This window comes from Lytechinus pictus, chromosome 12 (assembly GCF_037042905.1).
Source record: "Lytechinus pictus isolate F3 Inbred chromosome 12, Lp3.0, whole genome shotgun sequence".
Taxonomy (NCBI): Eukaryota; Metazoa; Echinodermata; class Echinoidea; order Temnopleuroida; family Toxopneustidae; genus Lytechinus; species Lytechinus pictus.
Window position 1 is genome coordinate 22597381 of NC_087256.1, and position 22580 is coordinate 22619960.

At 38.5% G+C, this 22580-nt stretch overlaps 2 protein-coding genes across 2 annotated transcripts; one reads left to right on the forward strand and one right to left on the reverse strand.

Moving 5' to 3' along the window:
* Positions 1–1151: 1151 nt before the first annotated feature.
* LOC129272564 (uncharacterized) lies at positions 1152–14806 on the forward strand. The gene is made up of 13 exons (XM_064107915.1): positions 1152–1478; positions 2190–2344; positions 3744–3850; positions 4398–4519; positions 5628–5969; positions 6432–6734; positions 7697–7831; positions 8523–8675; positions 8965–9096; positions 9497–9661; positions 10511–10642; positions 11317–11479; positions 12495–14806. The coding sequence occupies exons 1-13, from the start codon at positions 1418–1420 to the stop codon at positions 13024–13026; spliced, it is 2502 nt and encodes an 833-aa protein (XP_063963985.1). The 5' UTR covers positions 1152–1417; the 3' UTR covers positions 13027–14806.
* On the reverse strand, positions 13791–22064 carry LOC129272565 (uncharacterized). Its single transcript, XM_064107916.1, has 4 exons — positions 21773–22064; positions 17102–17139; positions 14984–15011; positions 13791–14140 (listed from the first exon to the last, which is right to left on the reverse strand). Exons 1-4 carry the CDS (start codon positions 22005–22007, stop codon positions 13875–13877), a joined length of 567 nt encoding a protein of 188 aa, XP_063963986.1. The 5' UTR covers positions 22008–22064; the 3' UTR covers positions 13791–13874.
* Positions 22065–22580: the final 516 nt, after the last annotated feature.

A 22580-nucleotide genomic window follows, 5' to 3' on the forward strand; every position in this document is an offset into this window, starting at 1 on the left:
TTTGTTATAGTATAGTATAGAATTTATTTTCCGTATTAAAAACACACAAAAAATGCAAAACGGATGGATAGCCCATATTCAGTTTAGTCGACATGATGACTAAACTGTTCTTCCATGGGGTCCATATTATAGAAATAATATATATAAAGAATCTTATGGCATAAACAAAAATAATATGTAGGCCTACTTGGCAAATCAAATAATGTGAGTGCACAGCGCAAAAAGCTGCAAATGATATTTACACCATAAAACGGACATTTTACAGAGCACTTAAAAAAATCAATTTGTAAATCAATCAAAATAATAAAAGTTCGATGTCCGAGCTGAAATATGTTTTGTATATTGACTTCAAAACTTGATATTTTCAGCTAAATATCAGCCTATTGAGCAAGATATGTATTTCATTGAACAGGCTATGAGAGCACGAAGCGCGAGCGAAAATTTAATAAAGTGACATGAAATATATTTTAAAATCATTTTCCAAGTCTTCCCCTGACCTTATTTTATTCACTTGTCTCCCTCCTCTTATTTTTTCTCTTCTTTTTTTCCCTCCTTTCTTTCCCTTTCTTTTTTTTCCTTTCTTTCCTCCTTTTTTTTTTGCTCCGCCAATAGGAGGGGGGGGGGGAGGGGCGGGCCCCTCGCCCCCCTGGATCCGCATATGCTTGATATTTTAAGCTACATATCAGCCTATTGAGCAAGATATGTATCTCATCGAACAGACTATGAGAGCGCGAAGCGCGAGCGAAAATTTAATAAAGTGACATGAAATATATATTTCAAAATCATTTTCCAAGTCTTCCCCTGACCTTATTTTATTCACTTGTCTAACTCCTCTTATTTTTCCTCTTCCTTTTTTCCTCCTTTCTTTCCCCTTCTTTTTCTTTTTTTTCTTTCCTCATTTTATTCTTTTTTTTTTGCTCCGCCAATATGGGGGGGGGGGGGGCCTCGCCCCCTGGATCCGCCTATGCACGCACAACTATAAATAACATCATCTTTGTTTAGGATATTGTCCAGAAAATAATACAAATTTTGGTCCCTGATTGCACTTTCACTTTTGTTCTTCCGTGGCATTTCCCTTCTGAACGGAAACATCAGTTTCTGTGAAAAGTAATTATGGGTTTTTTCTGACCTTTTGTCTTTTTATTGATCCCATTTTAAGTCCCTATCATGCCCATGCCTATGCTATGTGGTTATTTTGTAGTTACTGATATGACTGATCATTGAGGAAGTATGCATATTGCAATGTTAAAAGTTGTTTGCTGATTGCACATCTTTATAATAACCCGCTGGATAAAATTCGAGTTCGTATCGTATCTTGTTGGAAAATGAACTACATCTTTTACGAACAGATCAAGTGATGTTCCACGCAATTATTATACAATGATCGCAGCTTTATGATCCAATTATTATCGTGAAGATGACTACGTTGCAAAATTTGTTCTTCTCATCAATGTTTTATTATTTTATGCTTGCAAGAGGTAAGATTTCTTTTGGTATTCATAAAAGAGATGTGTAGTTAATACTAACCGAGAAGCTATTGTTAGTAAATAGGGGGCAATTTATGCTGCCATTTGAATTCAACTACAAAAATTGAAGCAATCTTTCACTGATAACCAGTGTGAATTGCGAAGTATAGTAGAATCTGATTCCAACTAAAACCATTATCATAATTATGATGAGTTCACACAAAGCAATTACCTCCTTTCAATTCAGTATTTATTTCCAAATCATTAAAAAGGACATACAAAGAAAACATAAAAAATCTGTAGAACATCAGCAATACAAAGGCAATACTGAAATAGAAAAAAACACTGGCGTAAATCCACGTTGTGAACATATTGTTCAGGGGGGGGGGGTGATCGATTATTTCACCCCCCCCCCCCCAATTGAACAGTATGACGTCACGGATTTAATAATTAATGAAAATAATTATGTCAATAGCATCGAAACAAATGAATCGAGATGCGGCATGCACTTAAAACAATAAGTTCACGATAAGTCTTGTTGAAACGCATATACCAACATTATCAAAGGGTGAATTGATCATGGCAACTGGTCAAAATAATTCACTTTTACGCACCCCCCCCCCCCACCGTCGCCATTAATTTTACCCTTTCCTTGCGAAGTTTGCGAACATGTTTCAATTCTTGATAACGCACTTTCCTGATTTTTTTTATATTTAAACTTAGGCACCGCCAGCATGACCAGCGGATTGTCAGGTTGGCAGGCGTTAGGAAAGAGTTCCTATAGATTCGTTAATATTCCTCAAACTTTCGATGATGCTCGAACTTACTGCCAGAACTTTGGTGGAGATCTAGCACAGTTAAAGACAAGGAATATTACCGTAAGTTTACCAGCATGTTTTTTAATGTACTTTTAGTAGTGTTAATTATTTGAATTAATGATGGGTTAGGCTAATGAAGGTATTGTGCCTTCGTTCCTGTTTTTTTTACTCTTATAAAAACTAAAAGAACTTGAGAAAAAGTCTCCCAATAATTCATTTGCTTGGATTGTTTGTCGTGGTGATTTTGATAATCCAGACACAAAAAAATATGGGGGGGGGGCTGAATATTTAGATAAAGAGTAATATCTATGTTCACGCCTGCGAAAAAGCAAGTAAACGAGCTACAAACACACTGCAGACATTGTTAAAGAAAATTATTCTGCATATAGTGATCCAAATCTCCCGCTTCTGTGAAAGACGTCTATACCAGCGCCAGCAAAATAACAGCATCGAAATTTTGGGAAAAAAGGAAAAGACTAAGGAAGAAACAGGTCTGTACCACCATCATGATGATGGTAACCCGTTTCATCGGTTCCTTTCTTAAAGGAAGTATATCGATACTACATCCATCAGCCCCAAATGTCGGACTACTACGCTAGGCACTGCTTGGATAAATTAATCGATCTCCTGTAAAAAAGTAATAAGATGATACGTACAACTATTCTTGGCGCAACAATATGTGATTTGTATTTTGACCTGCCAATTCCTACTGCCAGCGAGAATGTAGATATGCTACAAATATTTTTAAAGACAAAAGAAATATTTCAATATTTCTGACGTCGGTGACGCCTGCTCCAATTCTACCAACTCTTGTCTGCAGTAAGACAAAAAAAAAAAAAAACAACAACAAATTCACAAAATGACTATAATATCGCTGTCTGTCCTAAGTTTTATTAGTTAGGAATCGTAATGTTTATTGATTCGGACCAAGGGAGCATGATAAAACTGTTCTCGATACGCTCCCCATATCTTGGACACATTTGTGTCTGAATGGAACATTTTTTTAACAGTAAATTGCACCAGATATCATGTACATTTGTTTTATCCCCATACGTGCCATATGGCATGCTGAAACCCCTCAATCACTGGTAGTCCTTACGCCATTCATGACTACATCTACCATGGGACAAGGGCCAGGCCAGTAACATGGCCGCATTCAGCAGCCAATCAAAATAAAATATACCATACATTTCTTTTTCATCTGTATGAATCTGTATTGTATTTGAACATTTATTTATATGTTTACTTTACATTTTGTTATGATTCTATTTGTACTCGTAAACAGTCGCACATTTCAGTGTTTGGACTGCTTGTGATTGTATTTTGATAGTTTTATCGCAATAAAATCAAATATATACATGTACATATTTATACATAGTAGATATCTGATTGGTAAAGTTACCCCAATTAAAAAAAAATAACGGACCCATTATATTTATATATACTTGGTTTGTTTCAGGAATTTGTTCAAATGTTGATAGGCAATCACTCGGCCTGGTTTGGCCTTCACAATCTGGATGAAAGCTGCAACTACCGTTGGATTGACGGATCCTCGCTTGAGAATAGGTGAGAATGGTTGATATAATTTCATGAAGGATGTTACTATATTATAGACAGGGAAGCGTGGCATGGATAAATTCGGCGGAAGGAATTGGCTACTGAGTCCCCAAAAGGATCCCTGCATAATGGAGAGACATATAGGTGGTCTATCCTTCTAAGTGCTAATGAATTTCAACATCATCATCACCACCAACACCACCACCATCATCACCACCATCACCACCAACACCACTACCACCACCACTACCACCACCATCATCATCATCATCATCATCATCCTTATCATTATCATAATCATCATCAACATCATTATTATCATCATCATTTATCATCCTCACCACCACCATCAATATTGCCTTATCGTCACTTTCATTATCATCAACATCACCACCTCGGCACAACGGTACCATCATCATTTTCATTATCTTAAACGTCACCATGAACATCATCATCGTCATTGGGCGTTATTGTTCCTCGATTATTCCCAGGAGCACTCGTTTCCCTCTCAGTAATTTTTTTTTCTCTCTCTTTAATTTTGTTTTTAACATTTAAGTTTCACCGGATGGACTGGGTCACCATTTTGCATCAGAAACATCAACTGCGTTCAACTCGGAGAAGGAACATGGCAGGAACGCAACTGCTCTTTTCCGGGCTCTTTTGTTTGCGAAAACTCAGGTAAGCTAACAAGACGTCTAATGAACCATTTTATGCTTCTGTAATAATGTCGACTGCGCTTTAGCGGGGAGCCATTATACGTAACCTATAGTAATAGCTAGTTTTCGTAATCGCGAAAAATCACAATGAACAGCTAAGAGGCCTTTGTCGAAAAATGGTGAACCGAGACAGCTGATCATCGTAATATTCTGAGCTGAAAAGGTGCAAGTATATATATCCTTTTTTCCACAGTCCAGGACGAAAGTGCTCTTTTGATTTACCGATTTTCGACAAAGACTGCTTTGTCATGAAGGGCTTTTGACAAGAGATTTTATGTTGTAGAATCCTTCCCCGTCGCGATTGCGAAACTCCCTATTATAAGGAACAATGACACAGTCTCACGAACGAAACCGACCGATGATCTGGTATTGGTACTCGGCCTCGTCTTACGATTGATCTGATCAACCACAACTATGGAAAGCCAGCAACGTCAACATCTAAATAATAATAATATAGGATTTGTATAGCGCACGTATCCACCTTGCTAGGTGGTCAAGGCGCTCCTATATTACCCCGGCTAAGCTAGTCTACCGATTCTGGTGACCACAGCTTTTTGAGGAATTACTTCCTGCCGGTACCCATTTACCTCACCTGGGTCGAGTGCAGCACAGTACCGATAAACTTCTCGCTGAAGAAAACACGCCATGGCTAGGATTCAAACCCACGACCCTCTGCTTGAAAGGCGAGAGTCAGAACCACTAGATCACGACTCACCCACATGTGTTATAGCACGTGTATAGCAACAAATAGCATGTGTTGTTCAAGACATTATCTAGATATGCTGAAAATTCTTACATTCATTGCTTTCTTGAAAATTTAGTGTGCTTCTCTTTTTTTTTACAAAGGACATTTTGCAAATTTCCTGTGTAAAAAGAAAATTATGACGTTGATGGATTTCCATACGGTTGAGGTTGATGGGATCAACCCTAACTCTTTGTAAGATGGGGACCTGGAATAAGATTTGCCGGTGTTTGTTACCAGATTGTGGTTCAAACGTTTATAATAATATTTTAAAAACAATTCTCACCCTCTCTTTCCCCCCCCCTCTCTCTCTCTCGATCGATCGAAGATATTCACAACGCTATTAAGCGACCAGCTGAAGTTTACCAGTGGATTTCTAATCCATTTGATCCAGTCTCTCTGCTTAAAGTCTTGGTAATCGCACCCGAAATGGAAGAAAGGATTGTTTGCAAACACATCACCTATGACGGAAGGGATGCACTAACCCAACCTATCCCGACTAGCACCGTAACACCGTCGGCGTCCCAATCGTCTGCAGTCCACGAAGTGCAGTTGGATCCGGATTCGAAATACCAAGCGGCCGGTAGAATAGTTTGCGGGGTTTCGTCGGAGTTTGATCGGCATACAACAACCACCGTATCGGCATTTCATCTTGTAGGACTACCTGACAGTATGTCATTAGTTACGTTCGCCTACTCGATACTTTCGGTACCGCTCATTCTTTCTTAAAATGATTGGAAATCCTATGTAATTTCATAATCATGATACCTTTGGTCGTTCATAGAGTGGGGTTACCAGTTAAGCCCCGCTGACTTTACCCCCGAAAAGTAATAGAGGACCACAAAGGATTGGTAATGTAAAATCCACGGTTCCATTCATTTTCTTTACTTTCTTGCAAGTACATTGAATATTGATGTGAAAACATGCCTCCAAACTAAGTAGCAGATTCCAAGAAGATGGAACGTGTCAATTTGTGCAATTTGAAGAAATGGCTAGAAATAATTACCAGGAAGAGGTATGCGAATTAAAGATAAGTAAGTATTGGGCCTTGTATGTGTTTTTGAACCTTTCAAAATTTTAGGACCAAATGTTAATAATCTTTTCATCTGCCATTGGAATGTTTATATTTCAGGAGAGGCGGAGCCAGTGTCAGGACGATTTACAGTGATGGGTTACCCAGGAACACGTGTCACAGTGGAAATGGATACACTCAAACGACTGAGCAGGTTTCGTCTTCTGCTTCTTACGTGGACACTTCATCAATCAGATATCAGCAGAGGGGAAGTAATCTTCCCATCTTTGCACGACACAGTCCATGGCATAACGTATGCAAGGGAGGAAGACGAGGGAACTTATGTAGCAATAATCTATGATTCAAACAACAGTCAGAGATTCGTCCAGTTTAATGGAAGTGCAATTCGGCTTATAGTTCCTGGTGAGTATTCATCTTGACCCCAGAATATAGCTCCATTTCCTTATACAGACAAAATATGGAAAGAAAGAGAGAGAGAGAGAGAGAGAGGGGGGGGGGGTTGAGCAAGGCGAGGCTAATACAATACATTTATTTTTAATAATGATTGTTCACGTCATTTTTTGATAGTATCGATCTGCTGCACAACTGAAAGGAATCAGACTTGATTTTAATTGAGAACGAGATCGCAAACTCTGCTAATATAATTTTGTGTAGCGTTGTGGCCCAGTGGATTAGTCTCCTGACTTTGAAACAGAGGGTCGTGGGTTCGAATCCTAGACACGGCGTAATTTCCTTCTGCAAGAAATCTATCTACATTGTGCTGCACTCAACCCAGGTGAGGTAATGGGTAGCTGGCAGGAATTTCTTCCTTGAAATGCAACGGCGCTGTAAAAGGCTGCGGGGCTAAAGCCAGGGTAATAATGTCAAATTGAGCGCATAGAGACGCCTTTAACAGAGATATGCTCTTTATAAGCGTGTTGGTATTATTATTATTTTACTTGTTTAATCTATTTTAAGCTAGATCATTGCCAGGCTGCATAAAAAAGGAATGCACAATGCCATTTTGAAAATCATTCTTGCAAAGGAGATAATTCCATCAAATTTATCGTTCCCTTATTCACTTTGATGTTGTGTAGAGAGGTTTTGACTTTAGCAGGTGATCGGGAAGTAATGTTCTTGCCATTGGAACTTCAACATAATGTTCACAGCTGCCGTCCACATGAGCTCTTGAATAATCAATAAGGTATCCTATCAATTCAGCCATTATACATGATAAGATACTAAGAGTAATTCCTTCAGAGCCGAAGTTTTCATACCAAATCCAACCTTTTCATTGGCAAATAATAAACCTGATAAGGAAAGAGATATCTTGTTAAAAGAGTTCCCATATTTCATGGAACATCACCCTACTCTATTACCTACAGATTGTCCGGAAGGAAGATGGGGTCCTCCAACGTGTCTAGGTATGTGTAACCCCTGCTTCAATGGAGGGATCTGCCATGATCTTTCGGGATCATGCATCTGTCCACCGGGCTTCACAGGAGACAGTTGTCTAACAGGTAGGCCTATATCAACCAGACGGTGGTAGTTGTTCAACATGTTCAAAGTGGATGGCATACAGGGCATCTGAGTGACCCAGTGCTAGGGCGCCACCTCATGAATGGGGGGGGGGGGGGGTTGGGGGTAATGGGTTCGATGCCCAGCCGGGTCACATACTAACAATTCTAGATCCATTTCCTTGCGGCCATTTCCTTTGCGTAAATATAAATATGGTACATTTACCTGCAGTGGTAATAATTTGTTATTAGCATCTGGGCCCCGGTGCATGAAAGTTATTATTATTATAGTGACTTACCATCCAATAGTATCTTTCACGGAATCTTTGATTTTAATTGGCTATTGAGCATGGTTGCATGATAGTTACCATTGAATGGCAAAGTTGCCATAGTAGTAACTTTTATGCACCGGGGACCCTGGATATTTTATTGCTGGATGGCTGAATAATAATCTTCTTTGACTTCTCAAACACGTTAAAAATATTCATCGTTTCAAAACAAAATTTTACAATGGAAAAGATCATTATTATCTATATAACCTCTATTATGCCTATTATGCTGCATAACTGCACGCGTAGATACCACTGATAGAGTATTGTTATTATTATCATTATCATTATTACTATTATCATTATTATTACATAATGTTTCTCTCTCGCCATCTCTCTTTCTCTATCTAAATCCTTGTTTGAAGCCTGTGGTGAGGGTCGCTTTGGTTCAGATTGTGAGATCACGTGTGGAATTGACCAGGAGCTCAGCATGCCTTGTGCCGGAAGTCAGATCTGTCGTCCTGATCCTTACGGATGCAATTGTATGTCGGGATACACCGGAAAGTACTGCAACCAAAGTGAGTATCGATCATCTCATGTACTCTCTTTTTAAAGAGAGAATAAGGTTACACACCGGTTATTGTTCTTCAAATGGGCAACTGTCATGTTAAGTCAACCCCAATTTTTATGCTAATTGCTGAATCATAAACATGATAGAGGAGATGGATGATATGTAATACATAAAGTGGATAGCATAGGGTAATATGAGTGGGATATTTCCCTATTTTTAAAGAGCATTTAATCATGTTAATAGTTCAGACAATGGTCCGGATTTACAAACGTAGTTTGATATTTGACATTCTCTAGCCTGTTCAGCTGGTCTGTACGGTGTGGACTGTCTTCAAATTTGTCACTGTTCAGAAGGGACCCCCTGTAATATCGTCAGCGGGGAATGTCCGGGCGAATGTGAGAACGGCTGGACGGGTCCAAGCTGTCAAGGTACAGTATATATCCATGAAACGTTGACAAGAATAATGGTGGAACACTCCTCGGCATGATAACCGAATATAGATCGATATTTGTGGTATTATAATTAAGTATCTCAATATATATAACGTTATTCTGATTGACAGCTAATGTCTAACTGAGATATTTTACAGCCAAGATACAGCAAAATAGCAGTTATAATATTTGAAGAAATTTTTAATCAATACTATTGTAATACTTCTCACTTCTAAAAAGTATAGTATACACACACCCACACAAAAAACAACCCCAAAACAGCGGCTAAGGCTCTTTATCTAAAAACAATCGTGTATTTAAATTCCAAACCTTTAATCATTGATCAAAAGATTTCTTCATTTTTAACAATTTTTTTATTTCCCTGCTTTTCGCAAAGTTCCTGAAACATGCCTAGAAGGGTTCTACGGCGAGGACTGCAGTAAGGTGTGCCACTGCCTTAACGAGTCATGTGATTTGCAAACTGGTTTCTGTTTCAGGTCTAACGGTGTGTGCGCCAGTGGGTATATGACGGATCCCATGAGGGGGACATATTGCGATATCTGTGAGTTGAACCAATTGTTATTTGGTGATAACTTGAACTTGGCCATGGTAGGTCTGTTCCTACATTATGGAAATAAGAAAATGTTACAAAAATATATATATATTATTTTTATGCTATGTTTCTCCTCATACTTTTATGGTGGGGAAAACTATTTTGATTAGTATTCCAAGATAGATATAAATGATTTAAGAGTCAAATGGGCTGGGGAATAGTACAATTACTGGTAAGATTTGTGTCACAATTAACTATACATAGCTGAACAACAACTTTAAACCTGAATTTTAATCAAACTCGGGTTCAGAATACGGACCAGATGGGTGTTTCATAAAGCTAATGGTAAGCTACTACTAGCGACGTTACGAACGACTGGTGATCTTGCAGTAAATTATACACACCAGAGTTTCATCGGTGATGATATATTTTCTAAGAAAGCATCACCAGTCGTTCGCAAAGCCGTTCGGAACTTACGAACAACTTTATGGCACACCTATTAACCGGTAAGGTATTATATTAATTCTGATATTAAGCTCCATATTTATCTTATAACAAAAAATACTACCTCATGGATCATATATCTGAAGGCTCGAATAACAAAGGCAAGTTTAAGGCAAATTCCTATTCTTGACAGCGATTCCTTTCGAAATGGTTCATTCTGTCTCAAGGCTGCCGCGCACTGAAAACGACCCGGGCTCCTTTCTGGTTCATTATAAGTGGAAATGAATTACTCATTTATACTACTACATGATACTGTTGTAGTAAGTAAAACGATTTGTACAATTTGCGCACTTGAAAACTGACCACCCATCCCACAGAACGACGGAGAAAGTATTATAACTCTTTTCTTTGTAGACGTTGGTTGCTTTGATTCGTGTTCCAAGACGTGCCATTGTTCTGAAGGAGCACCAGATTGCAATTCTGTGACTGGTAGTTGTTTCTCTGGAAAGTGTTTCCCTGGATGGGGTGGGCCAGCCTGCAACACGGGTAAGCTAATTCCTTCCAACCAAATACTTCACTCTAAAACACATTGATAATAACAAATATATAGCATTTTTGTGGCGCCGATTATCTAGTTGCATATTCAAGGGCGCTGTATTGACATAATCACCCGACTTCATTCGTTTCAAAGGGAGCATACACATGTATGTTGGGTAAATCATCGCACAATTTTGTGTAACCTTTACGCTATGTGGATGGAACATGTTTTATTGTTACCCAACAAACAGGCGTGTTCCTATTTAACCCAATATTAGGTAACAGTTTACTGACACTTTATTTGTCATGTAAGCTTGAATATCTACTTTATGACTAATCTTTATAGTCATAATAATATACATTTTATACGACAAAATTATACGCCAGAATCACATCAAGGCATACATTAAATACTGATATTAATATTTTCAAAAACTTCTACTTAATCAAATACAAGTCACGCCGTTACATTCGACATGCCGTGACATGCGCCATGTCGATACAACGTTTGCCCTAAAAGGAAATGAACGAAAGAACATTCTGTGGAATTTCTTAATTCATTTTTATTATTGTTTTCTCTTTATATCATTTGGATCGGATGTTTGTTAGTATTGATGTTGGAGAGGGAAACTTAACTTTCTGACTTACATAATACTCGTTTTACACTCATTTCACATCTTTAGTCATAGAAATTTTGCAGACAAGTACCATAGCTATTGTGAATTCATCTTCTGGAGTTAGCATCAATGAGAGATCTATTGGTGTCTGGACGGGTGGAAGTGCCTTGTGGGCTCTCTTGGCGACCACTCTCGTCTTTCTATTGGCGTGCCTCGCTGCGTTACTGAGGTAAAGAATACAGTTCTTGACCTTCTACAACCTGGGCCTGGGGCTTAACATTGAGATCATAGATTTTTTTTACACGATTGATTTCATTGTCTGCAATGCACAATCAATCATGAAAATCAATCGTACTTATTAATCACTAACCTTTCTGTGACGGGACACAGGATTATGTTTCATAAGGCTGTACGTAATTTAACACAAAAAACTTTAGGCACGACTAGAACATATTCATAGTTATTCATATTCATAATCGGCTGCAGTATGACATGTATGATATAGTACATATTCTTCGGTGGGCGTTTCATTTTCGATGTCATCGCACAATAGTGTGAATATGTTTGGTCACATGATGCTATTAAACCAATCAGCATACAGGATTTAATTCATGTAGATAATGATATATGTTAGCACAAGAAAAGGACATCTCTCATGTCTGTCGTGCGTAGAGGTCATTTGAAACTTGCGGACAGTTTTGTTTTTCCCAAACGGCCCCTGGTGGTGTGTGTGTGGGTTTTTTTCATAAAGCTTTTCACACGTGTCAATTCAGATTCTCCGATTTTTGGCCCTACAATTAGATTGCTGAACATTAAAATTGTTACAAGTATCTGGTACCAATAGTAATTATTTGTCGAAATTGTGATAACGGTTATAAGAAGTTCACTCCTTCCTACCTAAAGAAAGGTTAAAAATTTGGATATCTGAATGGGCTGTATTTTAAGTTTCAGTCAACGGTAGGAATGGGAATAATGATTTTGATTTGGTGTTTTTAGATAACAATACCTGCCATGCATGCAAGATTTTCACTCTTTCGCTGATAAACCTTTATCGATTTCCAAACTAAACCTCTATTTGTGTAATGAAATAACATAATTTTCCCTGAATAAACTTTAAAAATAATTCTACCACATTTTGGTTGGGTAAAACGGGGTCCCGTATTCTTGCTTGTTTCTTTTTTAATGATTTTTTCTTAAATTACTATCGTAATCCAAGGTCAAATTTCTTGTTATCTTCCATTTAGGATGAGGAACAGAATTTCGACATCGAAAACACGACAATCACATGCTGAAGAAACCCCCTCGGACCCTACTTATGAAACTCTTAACAAGGGACCCGATGCTATAGGAACCGATATCACGAGTCGCTCTTTAGGCAACAGTCTTGGCGTGCGACTGTCTTCACCTGCTGATGCCGTACGGGAAGGCGCATATCAGCCTCTCTACAAGGGCCCAAGTGCTGTCACAACCAATATTCCATTGGGCACTTTAAGTAATGACTACGTTGACGAGGACCAGCCTTCCTCTACTGATGCCGTCTCATCCGAACACGCTTACCAACCCCTCTTTAAGGGTCCCAAACCAACAGGAAGAACGATGGGTGGGAATGATGACGCGTATGACTATGCGATTCCCATGGAAAATGTTAGCTCGAAGCCAAAGGTTCCAGAGAGCGACCATTTCAACGAGTATGAAAAGCCAATCAGTTCGTCCGATGTCGTCTATCAGAACAGCGGTGTTAAGATGATAGACAATTCCAAATCAAAATTGTTGTGATCGATTGGATTAGTCTTCCAGAATTAATACGCTAAGAACAAAAGATAGGATCTATAAGGACCTACATCATTATGATGACAGGTGTTAATACAAAATTAATTTCATGGGTCATACTATCATCCTTGTATATCAGCAGATGTAAATACAATATAGACAGGTTTCAATATAGTTATATAGTTAGTTTATGTATATATCTTCTATTCCTTTAGACCGCAGTATGCGTCATTATTTGGTTGAAGTGACTTCATATTTATTACAATTTTTTCTGTATTTCCCATCCTCGTTTAGAGGACAAATCCTCCACGGGTGCTTCATGTTGTATGTCCCTGCTGATTATAAAGAGTTAGAAAATGCAATGAACCCTGCATTTTGGTACAGGTATTATTATGTAAGTGTGAAACCTTATATAAATACACTGAATGATCCGACTCCAACCTAATAAGATTTTGATACATGATCATTCAAAGCGTTTGTGTTACGAAATAAAAATGCAACAACGTAAAAGTCCAAAAATGTGTTGTACCTATTATCCGAATGCACACAAATGAAGATTGAGGATATTTAGGGTATATACACTAAGATTTGTAAGAAACATAAAAGAATGCTTAATGTCCTAAAAAGAGTGACATTTTGTTCTCAAACGAACAGTTCTAGACCATGTAGACGCGAGGTGAGGCAATGAATCTTTCTTTACTAAGGTTTGTAGATAATCACTATTATTTACCAACACGTATAAAAAGGCAATGAAACCAAAGCACACTTGGACATTTCACAAGTACATTATGTGCAGTTTTCGATGTTTAGCATAGGGCTCATATCATATCCTTTATGTAGTTATAGTTTTAGGCTTATTGCTTCTCAAAGTATTTACACCGCTCATCTACAACATAGTCGCCCTCAGCTACACCATCGCCACCAACCATCCCATCGTTGAGCTGACACACACCATTGCAGACATTAAACGACACGCACCCGTCTTGACCGTTACACTCAGCCCCACATCTGACCAATGAGGTTCCTTGTTTGGTTTTGATCACGTGATTTTGAAGGCGCCATCCTTTAACCCGTTTGAAGAGAGCAGCCTTTCTGTGGGTCGGATCGTATTGGGCAGGAACTGCTCAAGATAAATGCATTAGAAAAAAAACCATTATCACCATCATTATTAGTAATAGTAAAATATGTGGTAGTATATAGTGATGGCGAAGAACGCTTTGCGTATTTATTTAACTGTTTTCGGTATATGTCTTAAGTGTTTATTTTTGTGTTTCACGTAGATTGGCTATATATTGTGGAGCTGGCTATATAATACTGTGGAGATTTGAATAAATTCGAACGGTAATTTTTTTTTTGGAATATTCATTGAAAGCACCTGTTATTTTCATAGGACATGTAAAGTGGAACTATGTTATATAATAATAAAGAAATGTCAGAACTCGTGAATAAATGTACTTTTTTGAAAACAGGTTAGAACGTTGTTTTCCATCAGAAAGAGAGAAATGGGAGATACACACAAATGTTGGGCAACATACAGTCCACTGTGTTGGGTAATGTATTTTGTTAAACATACATACATGTATATATCTTCTGGGTAATTATGATCCAATTGAGCAAATGTATTAACCAATTATAAGTGTTTATTACCCAATTTGGGCAGATTTTATCCAATAGATGTGTGGAGAGTATGTTGCTCATGGTCGGGTAAAAGTTGGTCATTTTTGCCCATCTATTTTAAGAGTGTAGAGAGAAAGAGATAGGACGAATAAAAAAGACATGAAAATTCATATGTGTATGTTTTGGACTGAATTGGTGAGATCTACACATAATTACTGGTGTCAATACAAACTGCTTCCAGATGTCATGGAATTTATGTGTGGGGGAGGGGGTGCGCCCGTGGGGACGGGTACATATCATGGCTGAGTATATCAACTACTTAAAAAATGAACACTCATTTCGATACCTGGCACTTGAGCTTCGGATGTCCGTCCCTGCAATGATAATTAAAGAAATAAAACACACACACACACAAAGTTAATGAAGTGATCTTGCAACTGGTATTTTAGCCAGCGTATATAATTCAATCCTGTCTCTTGATATGAATAATAATTTTTGGTATCAAGAAATCGTTATAGCCAAAACATCTTGATATAAGGAACTTGTGTCTGTTGTCACCAAAATGGAAATTATTGACATCGAGAATTAATGTCTTGATATCAGGAATAGCTAGGTTCTAATTGTAAAGTGGCTTGTCATAGTTACGTCAGCAAACGCTGGCTGAAACATCCTGGGTCTCATTCAAAGCCCTGCATGGGAACGATTCATTGTTAATTTAAAAAGCCCCCACCCCCCCAAAAAAAAAAAAACCCGAAGGTTTTCACTTCAAAAAGCAAGAAATGTTGTTCCCGAGAACGAGAAATTTGAAACAAAAACAGAACAAAAAAAAGGTTTTCACTACAAAATGGAGGTCAAGATTGTCCCGAGAAATTTGAAAAAAAAAAGGTTTTCACTACAAAATGGAGGTCAAATTGGTCCCGAGAAATTTTAAAAACAAACAAAGAAAGGTTTTCACTACTATTGTGTGGCCAGTCTACCTGTGATGTAGTTTTTGGTAAATCGGACATCCCGATAAAAATGATTCGCATTGTGACGACGGTATGCCCCTAATGTAGTTAGGGGTAGATCTAGGATAGATTCATTATAAACGCAGGGATGGAGTTCTGATGACCCCCCAAAAAAATGAAGAAAAAAAGAATAGGCCGACAGAAAACGGGGGCATATGCCCGTTTTGCCCCTCCCCCTTCCCAGAATCCCACCCAGAGTGTTGTAAGCCCATTAAAACCTTTCTCACTTTTAGATAGTGGCGTACCGTGGGTCACGGCATTGGGGGGGGGGGCACCGGCAAAAATTTTGAGTCACTTTGTGAGCGCGCGAAGCGCGCTCAGTCGCCAGGTATACTGACCTAATAGAGACATTTTAAGGACAGTGCCATAAAACAGATATGTATCTTCCTGATCAAATAATGCGAGCGCGAAGCGCGAGCTGAAAATTTTTGATATTCAGACCTAAATAGGGACATTATAATCAAATTGTTGTGATCATGATATATACGTATCTGTCTTGCTAAACAATGCGAGCGCGAAGCGCGAGCTGAAATTTTTGTATATATTTACCCCAAACAGAGATTTTAAGGACTTTATTTTAGGAATTCATTAAGAGTATACATATCTCACCATAGTCATGTAATGCGAGTGCCAAGCTCTTGCTGATTTTGTTAGAATTACATCTTAACACATGAAGCACTTGTAGTCATAACATACGCATCTCACTAATCAAATATTGCGAGCGCGAAGCACGAGCTGAAAATTTTGGAAATCCAGACCTAAAGAGGGGCATTCTAAGGCTTGTTTGTAGGAATTCACTAAGACCATACGTATTTCACTAACCAAATGATGCGAGCGCGAAGCGCGAGCTGAAATTTTTATATTCAGATCAGAAAAGGGACATTTTAAGGACATGATTTTAGGAATTCATGGAGAGCAGACATATCTCACCAATCCACCAATGCGAACGTAAGCTCGGACAGGAAATGTGTTATATTAAGACCTTAAAATGGGGCAATCACTTTAAGTAGCCATGAAAAAGAAGCATATTTCACTACATAAAACAATAATAACTCGAAGTGCGAGGAAATACATTTGGTGTATATGACTTGAAAACGGGAAGTTTTAGTACAACAGGATTATATATCTCGTTAAACAGACAATGCGAGTACCAGGAACAATGAATACATAGACCCTATGCAAATTATGTTTCATACAGTTATGATAAAAATATTTCTTATGTAATATAACATAGTTATAATATAGCATTATAATGAACAATAATTTCTTCTTTCCCACTACGTTTCTCTTCCTTTCTCCCTCTTTTTCCCCGTTTTTTTTTTGCCAGCCGATTGGGGGGGGGGGGGGGCACGTGCCCCCCATGCCCCCCCCCCCCGTAGTTACGCCACTGATTTTAGAGCACATAAATGTACATGAAGATTAAAAGGAGGAAGAGGCCTTGAAAAGTGATGACTCACCGTGACAGTGGTTGGTGTAGTTGTTTCATCTGGAATACCTGTTTAAAAAAAATCAAATGGAATTTATTATGAATTTTGAAACACTTTTTAAATTGATACACTTTTGAGATTGATGAGAATAAACCCAGATTGATTGTGGTAAGTGCCTAGATTGCAGTAGAACTCTGGATTTAAAGCGAAGCATTAGAAGTATTTTAATATTCAAGCGCCCAAATTTAGATATAGCTTATATAAGGGTTAAATCTAAATCCAGCGTCCAACCGATAAGTATTCTTCTATAATCCATTGAAGTTCGACATCAATGTTGTAAAGGTAAAGAGAACATAATCATTCACCATTTATCGCCGCATTTCAAGATTCAGAGAGGTCTGGGGTATTTTTTTCTAGAATTTTTAGATCCTGGCTGATATTGCTTGCACATCTCACATGGACACGTCAAAACACACACAAATACTTTCCTCGGTATATAGGCGCTCCGGCCCGTCTTACAAAGAGTTACAATTGATCCAATCAACCTCAAGTATATATATGTAAATCCATCACTGTCATATTTTTTTCATTCAGGAAATTTGAAAAATGTCCTTTGTAAACAAAGAGAAGCACATGCACTGAATTTTCAAGAAAACGATGAATGTTAAGTATGAATATATATTTCATCTAGAAAATATTTTGAACAAACATGCATTTTAGATGTTGCTGGCTTTCCATAGTTGAGGTTAATCCCATCAATCGTAACTCGGCTTTGTAAGATGGGGCCTATCTTTGTGTGTAAAAAAAAAAAAAAAAAAAAAACACGCCTGCACTTTAACTATGTAATTTGAAATGTAGAAGAGAGAAATGCATATATTTCATCCTTCTGTAACATCTTATGTCTGTTTACCCGCTTGACACCCCCCCTCTCCACCCACATCTCGTTTGCTTTTCCATTCTAATTCTCCCCTTTCCTGGTCCTTTTTCTCTTTCATATCCTTTCCGATTATTTCCATATAAAACATCCCGCTATTGTTCGACCACTTTTCTGATGTAAAGGGAGCAAGGTTTATGCATATTTAGTACATTTAATCCTGACTGAGGTCAACAAAATTATGATCATTATAATTGAATAAGTTGTTACATTTGTTATCAATTTGCTAATGGGATTGCGGCATTTTTTATCATCCTAGATAATAGCATGAACACCGATCCATGTTCTAGAGATATACAGTGTGAAAAGATACTTATTTTGTTAATATTCATGATAGGGAGTGATACTTCCTGACATTTAAAAATATTTCAATTTAAGAACATGATTCAGAGGGGTGCGTCTTGGGTATTTCTCTCTAGAAATTGGGAATTCTGGCTGATATTACTCTCCAACTCAATCACAATCCACATATAAAAACTTGAAAAATTACACAAACACTTTCCCTGGTGTATAGGGGCTCACACTGTTGTGTATGAAAAAAAAAGTGCTTGGAGTTTTCACTGTGTAGTTGTAATGCCATTGAATAAATATAGATAAGATAAATGCATATGAATAATTCATCCTTCTGTAACCTTTTAATATGTTATATGTCATTTTAAATTATTAAACCAATTTTTTAAGAAAAGGGAGCAAGGTCTGCATATTTAGTACATTTAATCCCAATCGCGCAACGCTAACAATATAACTTGTTACATCATCAATATGCTAATGGAATCATGGTGTTTTCCGATTCGAGAAATTAAACTGGAAGCCAATTTCGTTTTTAGAGATATCATAAAGTATGAAATAACGCGTCTTTATTGATATATTTTGTGACTAAAAGTGGTAACACTTTGTGTCACGGTGGGATGCGTGTATTACAAAGTAATGACACATTATATGCTTTTCACATTGCACATATTTTTCTTAACCCCGGAAATTGGTGGGGCTAAAGGGGGAGGGGCAGCATTATTAATAACTCTGGGGAGGGGATGTCTTAGCCCCACCAATTTCCCGGGGCTTAGCTTAGCCCACTTCGGTTTCACACAACGTTTCAGTAAAGTGGGCTCGCACGGTAAATAGTACGGTACTACTATCTGGCCCTGCAAAAAAACAGGGTTAGCCGGCTTATTGCGGTGCTAAAGGCGACCGCACACCTTACGATTGGTCTGCGACCCGATTTTGGGAATAAAATGTAGTAGAATTTGATGCTAATATTGAGACATGGAATATCTTGCTGTGTAATGTTCTCAATCATCATACGAATACCTATATTCAAATCTGTGAATATGCTATCATCCTTCTTTAGAATAAAAGCGAATTTAATATCTAGTCGTAATGACGTCATAGCAGTCGTATGATTGGCTACGATTTGAAACTAATTTGGCCTTTACTCCCAAATAAAGGCTTGCAACCTTTAAAAATGGTTATAAGAGCAATCTTTCAATTAATTTCAACCTCAAATAAAATGATATGTTCCATTCACATTTTCAGAAAATGAGCAAAATGCGATTTGTTCCAAAATCGGATCGCGAACAGTCGTTTGGTGTGCAGTGGCCTTAAAGCCCCTTTCACAATTGACGTACGACCTGTTTACGACCGCCTGCAACAGTTTTTTCTCGTTGTTGCACGATCGATCTCTTGGTGTCTTGCGAGCACTCGCAGTGGTTGTAGACGAACGCACGAATTTGAGGTGGTCGGAGGTGGTCGTGACTGGTCGCATCTGAATTTGAACATGTTCAAAATCCAAACGCGATCAAATACGATTGATTTACTCGCATCAGGTCGTACCATCGGTCGGGCGATCATCGTGTGAGTGTTGTTCAACGTTGTACGACTTGGTGCGAGAGGTGACACAACTACGTATAGTCGCATTTAGTCGACTGGAGGTCGTACAACACTTGCACATGTGCTAGAAACCTACAGAGACCAGTCTTGCGACTGGTTGCGATAATATAAGACTGTTGCAAGACCGATCGAAATTACGGCTTACAACATTCCAGTACCGTTGCATTCGCATGTATGCGACCGTACAGCCCCTTTCACAATTGACATCCGACCAGTTTACGACCGCCTGCAACAGTTTTTTCCTGCTGTTGCACGATCGATCGCTTGGTGACTTGCGAGCACTCGCAGTCGTTGTAGACGGTCGCACGAACTCGAGGTGGTCGTGACTGGTCACATCTGAACTTTGAACATGTTCAAAATCCGAACGCGACCAAATACGATCGATTCACTCGCATCAGCTCGTATCCGGGGTCGTACCATCGGTCGGGCGATCATCGTGCGAGTGTTGTTCAACGTTGCACGACTTGGTGCGAGAGGTGGCACAACTAAGTAGTCGCATTTACTCGACTGGAGGTCGTACAACACTTGCACATGTGCTAGCGACCTACATGTACAGAGACCTGTCTTGCGACTGGGTGCGACAATATGATGGGCCATAAGACTGTTGCAAGACCGATCGCAACGGCTTACAACATTTCACTACCGTTGTATGCGACCGTTCCCCTCGCATTCTCTCGTGCAACACTCGCATGTGATCGCACGAGCACAATAGGATCATAAGCGACTTACTCGTGTAACGGGTTTTACTGGTTGTTTTTGTTGTACGACAGCTGTTGCAACTGTGAAAGCCTCTGTGCGATCTTATGAGATGACTGGCGATTGATGCCTGTTGCAGCCTGTCGCACGACCAAAAGGTCGCAAATGGTCGTACGTCAATTGTGAAAGGGGCTTTAGAGACGCAGTAAGAAATAAAATCGGGCTAAGGAAAAGTGGGACTAAGCATCATCCAATCAAAGAAGTCGAAATTGCACATTAATCACGCTCTGTGTGGAAAAAAAAATCATCAATATTCATGAGCTGCGATAGTACGGGGTTAAGGCGTTAACCCCGGCTTAGCCAATAGAATGGGGCTGTAAAGACAGCGTGAAACCCCAAAAGAAAGTATGGGCTTAAGGATAATCCGGCGGGGTTAAGGATAGTATGGGGTTAAGAAAATGTATTGTGAAAAGCATAATAGTCACCACACAGTGAAGCGATTTACACTGGGATTTTCCGACCAACTCACGAGCTAGCCTGTATTCTAAAGTCTGGTTTTAGCTTTGACCATGTAAGGTCTAACCATGCCTATTTAACATGGTCTTACTCTGTTGAAATTATCATGATCATTATGGAAAGCCGAAATGTAAAAAAATGATTTTACATTAATAATGTAAAAGAAACTTTTGACAGTGTGGATTCTCATAATGATATCTTTACTCAGCTCTTTCCTCGTGTTTTAATGATGAAGAGAACTAGTTCGGTCATAATTTCCGGCCCGCGCCAGTCAGTTACAGTATGACTGATTTGAATGTCAACTGAGCTGACAATTTGAACTTGAACTGTAAGAGATACCTGTCACAGTTGACTATTTTTTTTAGACAAAGTTAAATCAGAACTTTGGAGCAGAGTTTAATTTAAAACTGAGTTCAGAATATGGACCGCTCTGTTCACGTAGTCTACACATAATTTTTTTATTTATTTTTTTGTCATTGTGACTTCACACTGTGAAGATAAAAAGCACTCTATAAAGAAAATTGGCACTGGGTCATTCGTTCAGCAAAGCGTGTTCATATAGTTGCACATAGTAACCACATTATGGAACAGACTGTCACTGTATGGGATTTAAAAAAATAATTAAAATGTCAGAAATAGGTTGTAATAATTAATACCCTACAACTTACATTCATAATCGGCGTAAATATATGTGTACTCCCCTGGGCATGTTTCACCTGACTTGCATGTCCCAGTGATTATACATGGATTGGCGGTCCTGCAATATGTAGCCCAGCCAGTCGTCTTGTCGCTTTCATCACACTGACTGTCCAGGGAGGGGTTATAAGCACTGCAATTAGTAACCCTCACACAAGCTCCTTTGATGATATTGATCGTCGATCCCTGGTCACATGTGATAGTCATCGTGGGGGACAGACCATATCCTTGGCACGCAGTCTCTAAAATAATGGTCAGGACACATAAGATACATTGTAAGCCATTTTTAAAAATCATTTAAAGCAGATACGAACCAATAGCGCCATCTCGAGTCCTCAACTACTCATACCTGGCCAATTTCCTGACCCATAATGCTAGTGTAGTCTAGTTATACAGACCTACTTTAATGATAACATATTAATTAACTACTCAATACATTTATACCGCAATAATTATGTTGCCAAGTTGCAAAACAATTACTTTTTCTCTCAAAACATTTTAGTTTCTCTATACAAGTACAATTATAGGTCAATTTATTCTTTGTCGTATTAGTAGATATCTGAAAACGTATATTTTAAGACTATGTATCTATAACACACAGTCAATTAGAGACCTCACACAGTTCACTCCCCTTTAAATTTGAGAAAATGGAGGATAACTCTTTTTTAGATTTGAGCCACGTCTACCATTCATCTCTATGTTCATTCATTTCATAACTCATTTATTTAAAGATAATCTCACACATTTTGTTCTAGGTACGTCCTGTAAATAGAATGGCGC

Excerpts from the sequence above, each read along its gene's own strand:
- LOC129272564 (XM_064107915.1), top strand. The coding sequence starts at position 1,418 with ATGACTACGTTGCAAAATTTGTTCTTCTCATCAATGTTTTATTATTTT. Across the intron at positions 7,832-8,522 it reads AGGAGACAGTTGTCTAACAG|CCTGTGGTGAGGGTCGCTTT; the intron begins GTAGGCCTATAT and ends CCTTGTTTGAAG. Across the intron at positions 10,643-11,316 it reads TGGGCCAGCCTGCAACACGG|TCATAGAAATTTTGCAGACA; the intron begins GTAAGCTAATTC and ends TCACATCTTTAG.
- LOC129272565 (XM_064107916.1), bottom strand. The coding sequence starts at position 22,007 with ATGACTATCACATGTGACCAGGGATCGACGATCAATATCATCAAAGGA. Across the intron at positions 15,012-17,101 it reads CTACACCAACCACTGTCACG|GGACGGACATCCGAAGCTCA; the intron begins GTGAGTCATCAC and ends TTATCATTGCAG. Across the intron at positions 14,141-14,983 it reads ATCCGAAGCTCAAGTGCCAG|TTCCTGCCCAATACGATCCG; the intron begins GTATCGAAATGA and ends TATCTTGAGCAG.